The sequence below is a fragment of the Carcharhinus amblyrhynchos genome, chromosome 4 (genome assembly GCF_965287045.1).
Source record: "Carcharhinus amblyrhynchos chromosome 4, sCarAmb.v2.hapA, whole genome shotgun sequence".
NCBI classification, from domain to species: Eukaryota; Metazoa; Chordata; class Chondrichthyes; order Carcharhiniformes; family Carcharhinidae; genus Carcharhinus; species Carcharhinus amblyrhynchos.
In genome coordinates, this window is record NC_137327.1 from 22,223,988 (window position 1) to 22,235,426 (window position 11,439).

An 11,439-nucleotide genomic window follows, 5' to 3' on the forward strand; every position below is an offset into this window, starting at 1 on the left:
TCTCTCACAGATTCTAAATGGTGCTATTGTGAAACCTTTTGGAACAAGGTCAGATGTGTTCCAGCTCATATCATTGGGTCTTAATTTTTCAGGCAAAGCAAACTTGCCAAAAATGCTATGCCTTCATTTTATGTCAAAATCACCATATATCACAGCAGAAACAAGGAGAATACTTACTAAAATACAAAACTCAGAATGGTGTGCGTCAAGAATAAGTGGGGAGTTAAGAAGATCGATGAAGTCAAATACTATGCAAGTCAGCACATCTGCAGCTTCGCCCAGGCCACCAAGATCATCTGTGGTCAAAGAAAAACCTCAACACGCTGAAAGCCTAAACTAAGATGACCTTCCAGCAAATCCATGACTTACAACGTGCTAATGACTGCACAAGTGTGGCCCACAGAACAAGCTTCCAGACCAGCTCAACTTTTTCTCAATATCAGCAATACCAAAATCGTCTATCAGCCCTCCTATGACAAGCACAAACACCTCCAGCTATTCTTATTGATGGGGAGACTTGGGAAATTATTGAACACTTCCCCAACTAAAAAGCTCCCTTTCTCAAGAGGTCATCATTGAAGAAGTCATCCAGCACAGAATCAGCTGTGCCAAAGCCGCCTTCCAAAAATTGGACAACTATGTATTCAGCAACAAAGATCTTCATTTGAGGTCAAAGGCTTTAGTCTACAGCGTCAAGAATGTGATTTAACTTCCATAAGGTGAAAAAACAGTAATTCTTGTAATATGGGAATTAGCTACAGTTGAAGCAGAGGCAAACCAAAATGCTGAGACACAGTTTATCATAGGGAGAGCAATTTATAAAGCAGAGCGAGACATCACATTGCACACCTTCGACAAGCAAAACGTAGCATTGACATTCAGCAGGGAGAAGACTGCCTGCTCTTCAAACAAATGAGTGCTAGTATTTCTTCAAATATAAATTGGAAAATGGGAGTGGTAGAAATAATGTCACAGAAGTATGGGAAAGGGATTTATTCTCTTCAGACAAGTCCACACCACTAGTAAAAATGAGCAATGTGACAATACACAGGCTAATTGATCAACAAATTCTTTCATTTGGGAAGCAGCTGACACCAGAATAATCCAGCTTTGACAAGGACTCCACCACAACTGTACAACCTGCAATCAATTTATGTTAATGCACAAAATATTGTGGGCAACACCATTTCTATCCCTCTTCAGTTCTGTCAAAGGGACGTATGGGCTTGAAACGTTAATGGTATTTCTCTCTCCACAGATGCTGCCGAACCTGCTGGGTTATTTCTGTAATTAAATGCAGTATGTTTTAGCCATTCATAACCAGGTAACTGCATCTTTCAATTTGTCACATAACTGTACACAGCATACCAGAATATTTAGATTCTTGATAAAATGGGAATAAAGCAATACTGAGATACATTGTGGTAACCCATGTTTTGTTGTGCTCACCAGTTAACAAGTGCCACATTTGCACACGTTCGAAGTACAAATCAACTGGATTGCTTAAAAGTTTGTATCTCAGGAACAAAGCAACCAATGAAAATATTTAATCTAAAGTTGTAGAGAATTGATTGCTTCCCAAGTATAAAGGCCTGCTGCAGAGGAAATAGCCCTTAAACCTTTTATTTTCAAAGCTTTGAAACGTTTGCAACTCATGTTTAGGGCAAATCCCTAGAGCCAAAGCACCAGGCCAAAAAGTAAACGCTGTCCCAAGAAACTAAATTTATCCTATATAAATTTACCATAAAAGTTTAAATATTCAAATTTTCATAATGTGGCTTCTTGTAGCACATTAACTTAAAAATTAGGTTTAAGAATTTTACTGAATCATTGGTAAATGCAAGTTATTGGGTGTTTCTTTCTTTACCCATGGGAAAACTGTACGTCAACATTAATACCCTCTGATTTTCTACTTTTATCTTAATATAAACAGCATAAAGTTAAGACTCATCATATCACCATAGTAAATGGAATGGGCAGCAAGAGAGGAGAATTAACTAGAAAGATTGCTTTAGTTGGAGAAGGAGGAGGAGGCTGGGAGGCAGAATGGAAAGGATAGGCAAGTACAGAATGAGTGAAAACATAACCATGCCAAGGTTCTTGAGATGCAAGCAGAAAACAAATGGCCAAAATGCTTGAGTAAAGTGGCTGTTAAGCAGGGCCTAAAAGAGAAACAGAACGGTTTAGAGAGGAAACTCCAGAGCACAGGATCTCAAAGACTGCCAATGGCACACAAAGAGTGGGATGTGCAAGAAGTAATTAAAAGAAAAGCCAGGGAAAAATTAATTTTCAGGGGGGAGTTAAAGACGTAGGGATGGGCAAAATGATGAATGGCTTTTGGAGGGGGACTGTGAAAGGGGAGGAGTAGGTTGGGAGAAATGTTAAGGAAAACCTCTATAAATCACAATCTCCAAGTGCTATGGATAAATAGCCTTCTTAACAACTCTTTACATTACAATATGGCAGAGAAACGAAACAAATTCTATGTCTATCTTCACAAGGAAGGCACAAAAAAAAACCCTCCCAGAAATCCTAAAGAACCAAGAGGCTAGTGAGAATGAGGAACTGAAAGGACGTTAGTATTGGTTTAAAAAGGTATTGGAGAAATTAATGGCACTGAAAGTTGATAAATCCCCTAGACCTAATGATCTACACCTGAGAGTTGGGGACAGGTGGTTTCAGAGTTGGTTGTCACCTGCCAAAATTCAACACATTCTGGAACAGTTCATGAAGATTAGGAGGGAGCAAGTGCAAACTCACTACTTAAGGAGAGTGAAAACAGGAAGTACATTCCTGTTACTCCAACATCAGTCATCGGGCAAAATACCTGAATCTATTATAAATGGTGTGATAACTGGACACTTAGAAACTAAGGGTAAGATTGAGCAGAGTCAACATGGATTTAAGAAAGGAAAATCATGTTTCAAAAACATGACTTTTTGGAGGATGTAACGAACAGGATAAGGGGGAACCAGTGTGTTAGAATGTACCCGAAAGACCGCCCCCCCCACCAGTGTGTTAGAATGTAGCCAGTGACAACTTGACATTAGACCAACGATAAGCTGTAAGGGTCAGCTGACCCAGTAAACCATGGAACCAATTACAGAATGATGTGATGTCACCTGACTCAGGCAAGTGGGTACCACAAGGGTCAATGCTTGGATTCAGCCAGTCACACATTATATCTATGATTTGGACGTGGGGACCAAATGTAATATTTCTAAATTTGCTGATGATACAAAACTACGTGGAAATGTGAGTTGAGGATGCAGCAAAGAGGCTTCAAGGGGAGTTTGGACAGGGAAAATGAGTGGGGAAGAATATGGCAAACAGAACACGTGTAGAAATATGAAGCTATCCATTTTGGTCAGAAAAACAAATGGAGAATATTCATATAGAGAGAGATTGGGAAGTGTTGATGTGCAAAGTGACCTGGGTGCCTTTTTTCAGAAGTCATTGAAAGCTACAGTGCAGGTCCAGCAAGCAATTAGGAAGGCAAACAGAATGTTGGCCTTTATTGCAAGAAGAGTTGAGTACAACAGAAAAAAAAGTCTTGTTGCAATTATATAGAGCCTGTGTGAGACCGCCTACAGGATGAGTTTGAGGAGACTGGGCCTGTATTTTCTAGAGTTTTGAACAGAGTTGATCATATTGATACAAACAAAATTCTTACATGGCTAGTCAGGGTTGATGTTTCCCCCCTCACTCTGATGTTTAGAATCAGGGAACACAGTCCTAGACTCAGAGGTGGGCCATTTAGGACTAAGATAAGGAAGAATATCTTCATCAGTGGTGGTGAATCTTCAATTCTCTGTCCCCAAGGGCTGTGGAAGTTCAGGTCATTGAGTATCTTCAAGACAGATCAATAGATTTCTAGATGTTAAAAATACCAAGGGATGTGTCATTGAAGTCTAGCTGAGTGGTGGTTGTGAGCTTGACAGGCCAAGTGGCCTACTCCTGTTCCTTCTCATCATTACATACAGGAAAATTCACTGACAACAGCAATTCCAATTGAATGTGCAGCCAATTTGAGTAGAAAGGCACATTTGCTGGACTACATTGTTTGTTCCTCAATAGGACAACTAACAGCAGTCGCTTACATTTCCCATTAAGCATCTATCTAGTAAAAGATAGAAATTCTATCAAACCTTCAGTTTTACATGTGATAATCTTCTGCAGGAATAAAGGATGATATTTTAGAACTTAAACTACATTTGTAAGTGTGCTGGTTAACCAATCAGATGGCATATGGACTAAAACATTAAAATAAAACCCACTGCTTAACCAAATACATCACACTGAAATGTTAAAATCCCAATCAGAAACCACACAAAATGATTTTTTCTGAAGCTGCAATGAAAAAAGAAATCATTCTTCAAAGGGAAATCTCACGCTAAATATCAACTGGTTTTGCTGCAAAAGACAACTTACTCAAAGTTGGGGAGTTGTGTTCAATGATGTCTGCAGGTAACCTCTTCATTCTTACAAGATGAAACACATGGTCATCTCTCTTCCAAAACCATTCAATCTTTGTTTAGGACTTCAAAGCAGTTACAAATATGGAGTTGTTTCAGCTTATTACAAACACTTTCATTACTGAACTGCAAAGACTTGGAGATGCAAATCCTAGATCAGGACATGAGCACATGACTCTAGGGACAGTGCAGCACCTGAAGTACTGCAATTCAGCTTGTTAAATTAACGCCCCATCAACCCATTCGAGTGACTTAGTTGATCATGCCTCCATATCAAAAGCAACGGGAAATTCTTCTAATTTTTTTGATTACTATTGTTTCCTGAACCAACATTACTTAAAAAAATTAAGTGGTCACTTATGCCATTCTTGTTTGTGGGACTTGGCTGCATGGAAAACAGTTGCAGTGTTTTATCTACATAATAATAATTATACTCAAGTAGTTTGTTGTATGTAAAAGTGCTTCAGGCCATTTGGGTGTAACATGAATAAGCTCAATGTGAGCTAAATTATCAATCTGTTTCCAAAGTTTATGAATGACTGCTTCGTTCTAGTAGCTTCATGGGCCTACAACAGGTTGAACCATAGGTCAATTTCATTTACTGTTAAATATAAGCAGTTTCCAAGTACACTGAACCACTGTTCTGACAACTTTTGAAACATCATCTTTCCTCATGATCAAGGGTGTTGCTGTTTCATTGTACGCCACATTTTAGGAAGGATGGCAATTATAGCCATTTTCAGATTTTATTTTTTCAACATACTTTCAGGACAGTCATAAAGCACAATCATTGCTATTTTCCCAGACATAAAGCAATGGTGTCTCTCTGCTACTTTAGAAACTACAGTGAAACACACACAATTTATCTGTAATAACTAGCTAAAGTGCATGCAAAACTGTTGAAACTAATCACTTTCTGATGTTCCAACCTACAGTACACAACATATACTTTATTCTTGAACTTCACCATTATATCAGTTGGAAGCACTCTTGCTTCTGAACCAAAGATAGTGGATTTAAGTCACAGATGGAAGTTCTAATCCGACGATTTTTATAAAGTTAACAACCAACTCTCTCTCCTTCTTCTGACCTCCCCATCAAAAAAATCTCAGCATTAATTAATGCAAGACCTTGAGACATTTTCATCAAACACTCAGAAGTAACAAGGCACACTATTTTATGTACAAGCGACAAAGAAAAACCTGTCAAACCAAGCAAAAATCACATCACAACATATGACTGACACTTAGTCATTTTTTTTGTAACATCTATTAATTTTTTTCTCTCTCACATGCACTTTATTTTGAGTTCAGGATATCAGGTTCATTATGTGGCTTAGAGTCATGCATGACAATATCAATCTCCAAAAATGAGCATCACAGGCACAACTTTTTGAACTGGAGCTTCTGAAGTCCGGTATCTGCCCAGCAGAGCACAAATGTTCTGTGCCATAGACACAGCAAGAATTTGGTATTCTGCATTTTCAACTTTGTCATATCTTTGTTGTATGCAAACTATCCTGTTACAAAAAAGTATTTTTTTTATGGGAAGTCAAAACTGCCTTTGAAACTGAGGACAAAGGATCCTCGCAGTTCAGTGTGCAGGGAACTGACACTTTTAACAAGTGCTGTTCTAATTATATCAAAGCTTTACAATCCTCATAAAGAAAGAAACCTATGGTTACCAGTTCTGCAGTAGAGATCATTTGTACGTCAATACAATACTTAAACTGAAAACTTCAGAAGGATCTTCAGTAAAGGAACAGTGAAGAATTTCACAATGAGCAGTATAGCAAACCAAGAGGTGTGTTATACAATGCTAATTTAGCACTGGCGTCAAATACTTGCAGTCATGGGTATAACCTGGAACTTAGACTTACAAATACACTCAATTTACAGGGAATCTCAGCAGAATACACCCAACCATAAAATGGGCATAAATTCTCAAAAACAATCAGGGACAAAAAAAAACACAGCAAACACATATCATGGATTTGCTTTCACGCAAATAAAATTTTAAACTCATTCATCCGTAGTAATTCATTCGGCCGTAGTTATGGGGGATTTCAATCTACATATAGATTGGTCGACCCATGTTGGACGCGGTGGGCTCGAGGAGGAGTTCTTGGAATGCTGCCGGGATAGTTTCCTGGAACAGTGTGTGTTGGAGCCGACGAGGGAGCGAGCTATCTTGGATCTGGTGTTATGTAATGAGGCGGGTAGAATTAGGGACCTTGCGGTGAAGGAACCTCTTGGGGAGAGTGATCATTGTATGGTGGAGTTTCTGGTGCAGATGGAGGGGGAGAAAGTGGGTTCCCGGACGCGCGTCCTTTGTTTGAACAGAGGGGAGTACGGTAGGATGAGAGAAGAATTGGCGAATGTGGACTGGGGGAGCGCGTTGGAAGGTAGGTCTGCTGAGGAGCAGTGGAGGATCGTTAAGGAGATCTTTCTTGGTGCTCAGCAGAAATTTATTCCGATGGTCAAAAAGGACCGTAGGAGGAGAGGTAATAAGCCGTGGATAACGAAGGAGGTGAAGGAAAGTGTTAAATTAAAAGCGGAGGCATTTAGAGTAGCGGGAGAGAAGAGGATTGGGAGAAGTTTAAATGTCAACAAAGATTGATAAAGAAGATGATAAAGAAGGGTAGGAGAAATTATGAAGCTGGGCTAGCGCTTAATATAAAAAAGGATAGCAAGAGTTTTTATAAATATATAAAAAGGAAGAGGCTGGCTAGGGTGAACGTTGGTCCCTTAGAGGATGAGAAGGGGGACTTAGTGGTAGGGGATGGGGATATGGCTGAGGTCCTGAATAACTTTTTTGTTTCTGTCTTCACGGAGGAGGACGTGAATAATTTGCCGGGTGTTAGAGATGGAAAGCTGGTAGGACTGGAGGGTCTTAATGACATTACTGTTACTAGAGAGGAGGTGCTCGACAGACTGGAGGGACTGATTGTGGACAAGTCGCCAGGACCGGATGGAATGCATCCAAGGGTTCTGAAAGAAATGGCGGAGGTGATAGTGGATGCCTTGGTGGTTATTTTCCAGACGTCGCTGGATTCCGGGGAAGTGCCGGAAGATTGTAAAGCGGCTAATGTTACGCCGTTGTTTAAGAAGGGTGGCAGGCAAAAGGCAGGGAATTATAGGCCGGTTAGTTTAACGTCTGTTATAGGTAAAATGTTAGAATCCGTCATCAAGGAGGAAATAGCGAGGCATCTTGAGAGGAATTGCTTGATAGAGCAGACGCAGCATGGTTTCGTTAAAGTCGTGTCTGACAAATTTGTTGGAGTTCTATGAGGATGTGTCTAGGGCGGTGGATAGAGGAGAGCTGGTGGAGGTGGTCTTTCTTGATTTTCAGAAGGCGTTTGACAAGATACCTCACAGGAGGTTATTGCAGAAGGTCAGGGGACATGGAGTTGGGGGTAGGGTGTTAGCGTGGATAAAGGATTGGTTGTTAAATAGGAGGCAGAGAGTGGGGGTCAATGGGTGCTATTCGGATTGGCGGATGGTGACTAGTGGAGCGCCTCAGGGGTCAGTGCTGGGGCCTCAGCTATTTACCATTTATATAGGTGATCTGGAGGAGGGAACCGAGTGTAGGGTGTCGAAATTTGCTGACGACACCAAGATTGGTGGAAAGGCAAATTGTGCGGAGGGTGTGGAGAGTCTACAGAAGGATCTAGATAGGCTGGACGAATGGGCCAGGAAATGGCAAATGGAATTTAATGTTGGCAAGTGCAATGTGGTCCACTTTGGTAGGAATAATGGTAGGAAGGATTATTGCTTACGTGGAGAAAAACTGCAGCAGGCGACGGTGCAGAGGGACCTCGGGGTCCTTGTGCATGAGTCGCAAAAACCCAGCCTGCAGGTGCAGCAGGTGGTCAGGAAGGCGAATGGGATGCTGGCCTTCATAGCGAGGGGGATTGAATATAAAAGTAGGGAGGTCTTGCTGCGGCTGTATAGGGCATTGGTGAGGCCGCAGCTGGAGTACTGTGTGCAGTTTTGGGCGCCGTACTTACGCAAGGATATTTTGGCCTTGGAGGGAGTGCAGAGGAGGTTTACTAGGCTGATGCCAGAGTTGAGGGGGTTGAGCTATGAGGAGAGGCTGAATAAACTAGGCTTGTACTCGTTAGAGTTTAGAAGAATGAGGGGAGATCTCATTGAGACGTATAAGATGATGAATGGGATGGATAGGATAGAGGTGGAGAGACTCTTCCCGCTCAGAAAGGATAGGACTAGGGGGCACAGCCTCAAGATAAAGGGGGGGGGGGGGTGGTTTAGAACAGAGTTGAGGAGGAACTTCTTCACTCAAAGGGCGGTGAATCTCTGGAATTCTCTGCCTGTTGAAGTGGTGGAGGCTACCTCGCTAAATATTTTTAAGACACGGGTTGATGGGTTTTTGATAAGAGAGGGGATTAAGGGTGAGAGGGCGGGAATGTGGAACTGAGCCACGACAGATCAGCCATGATCTTATTGAATGGCGGGGCAGGCTCGAAGGGCTAGATGGCCTACTCCTGCTCCTATTTCTTATGTTATGTTCATCACAGGTGCCCTATGATTGAGAAACTACAGTCGGGGAAACTTTTCGGGTGACGTGTAGTCGTGTCTCAAAGATACATCAAAATAAACAGAAAAGGGGTAACTCGGACGATTTTTTAAAAAAACTCAAAGTTGCAGTGATGTCATTCCTGCTGCACCTGAAAATCTAGTCATTATTTGTAACGTATGGAAAGGAAATGCGTACATAAGGGATCTCCAACCTAAAGGCAGGACCCGTTTTCCGACAAGAAATGCGGTCGAGTGGAAATGAAGGAGAATTGGGCATAATATACCTAAACACGTAACTGACTTCCGCCTCCTCACTAACGCCCCCCTCCCGCCCCCCCCAAAAAAATTAAACACTTGGATGAGGCTGTGCTCCAGGTTACGGACATTTCTGGGCACAAATTCAGGTTGGAGTACAGGACATAAAAATCGGTTATGGAGATGTGAAGAAGCTCCCAGGGGAAAAAAAAGAACTCGCCTCCCTGCTCCAGGGAGTTCACCCCCTCCTTCCAGTCTCTGGCTTCGGACGAGAACAAAAAGGACGCAAGAGAAATGTACCCAAATCCGTTGATTTTCCCCTCCCTAAAAGGGGAAACAAACACATTCAGAGTTTATGACTGGCCTCAAATAAAGTGGGGATTCCACCAAAGGCAGGAGACTGCACGAGTTGTTTTAACGTTTCGAGTCTCTGTGGCACGGAACTGAAAGCAAGTTAAGGGAATTTTCTGCAAAGTGGAACGTGAAGCGGCGGTCTTCACCTGCCTGGCTGAGAAACAGAGCCTTTGTTGGGGGCAGGGCGGGGGGAACGACACGCACTGACCCTGCACCCCCAACCACCACACACACACTCTGTTATTATTTATCAACGACCAGGAAGACTGAACAAGCACAGCACTGCCGACCGGTTTCACTTCACTTCCCCTCCCAAACACAAGGCCCTCTCTCCCTGCTTAAAAATAGCATTTAAAATATTACACTGAAGTAAACTAGCCGAACCGTCTCGACACTTCCCTCTCCTCTCCTTCTTCTCCCCCCCCCCCCGACGACAACAACAACACAATCCCTCCCCACCGGCCAGAAGCCCTGACTTTTACCTCAGCCGCCGCTTCCACTTCCGCCGTCTTCGACACTGTCACCTGACCATCCGTCACCGGGCCGGAAGTGCCGTGACAGCCTAGCAACAGTGAGGCCGAGCATAGAGACAAGGCCTTAGCCGCTGGTAGCCCAACCCTCATATCCTGCAATGTGAAGGAAAATGTGCCCAGTATTGACATATCCCCACTCAAGAAAGGTCAGGGCGAATTAATTGAGCTAATTTTGCCTCGTTGCGGCATTTTATGCTGGCCTTGGGATGCCTTAAAGTGCTTTATAACTAATGGGGGAACGACTGCTATACAGGGAGGCAAAACACTGCAGCAAAATTGCAAATAACAAGGTCCCCCAAATAGAAAATGAATGACCATTCGTCTGGTTCTGGTAATGTGGATTCAGAGAAGAATGTTATTCAAGACATTGGAAGAATTGATACTTTTCTTAAATATGTTTTTTTTTATTTCAACAGTTAATTGGAATAGAATCGTAGAGTCCCGACTGTGCAGAAGGCAGTCATTTGGCCTCATCGAGCCTGCACCAATAACAATCCCACCCAATCCCCATCCCCGTAACCCAACACGTTTACCCTGCTTACTCCCCCTGACACTATGGGTCAATTTAGCATAGCCGATCAACCTTGAAGGGTGGGAGGAAACCGAAGCACCCAGAAGAAGCCCACTCATTCACGGGGATAACATGCAAACTCCACACAATTAATACAGGGTTCTGATGGCATACTGATTATCATGTTGGTGTAATATTCTTTTGTATACCTTGCTAATTCCACAAACAAATCTACGTAAAAATTGAATACTTAAGTGAGTTTATATGTCTCCCTATAATCAACATCAATTCACTTTTAAAAGCAGAGATAAGAAAAAGGAGCAAGTGTTGGAATGCTGACTGAAAAGAAAATGCTGGAAATGTACAACAGGTCCATCCTGAACTGAGTTCCATTGTCCACACCCAAGTTATTAAGTTATTTTCTGCACATTGTTGATAGACCTGCTGTGTAATTTGATAATTATGAAATTCATTGGAAAACAAGAGACAAACTAGATATGAACTTTGTGGTGCTCCATGAAAACACAGTGCATATTGAACATTCTTTAGGAAAAGGGAGAATTTGCAGGGTTACAGATAAAAGGCGGGATAATGGCATTAAGTGAATTGCTCAATCCAGGAGAATATTACAACCATTTGAGGGAAGCGCAGTGATAATTTTTTCCATCTCGATGTTTATAAGTAGTACAGTGAGTACTCAGTCTTGCAAAATTCCAAGTTGCATGCAGTTTGATGTTAAATAGTTGATGTTAAATAGTTTGATGTTAAATACT

At 42.0% G+C, this 11,439-nt stretch overlaps 1 protein-coding gene across 3 annotated transcripts in view; it reads right to left on the minus strand.

Annotated features, from left to right (window-relative positions):
- Positions 1-10,159, minus strand: part of wwp2 (WW domain containing E3 ubiquitin protein ligase 2) — a 214,609-nt gene extending 204,450 nt beyond the window's left edge. For 2 of the 3 annotated variants that reach the window (XM_080186798.1, XM_080186796.1), the window contains exon 1: positions 4,432-4,490. In XM_080186798.1, coding sequence (XP_080042924.1) covers positions 4,432-4,480 — 49 coding nt within the window. In that variant the 5' untranslated portion in view covers positions 4,481-4,490. Of the gene's footprint in view, positions 1-4,431; positions 4,491-10,104 lie in introns of those variants that run through there. The other variant, XM_080186797.1, reaches the window with a different exon arrangement.
- Between the last annotated feature and the right edge of the window lie 1,280 nt (positions 10,160-11,439).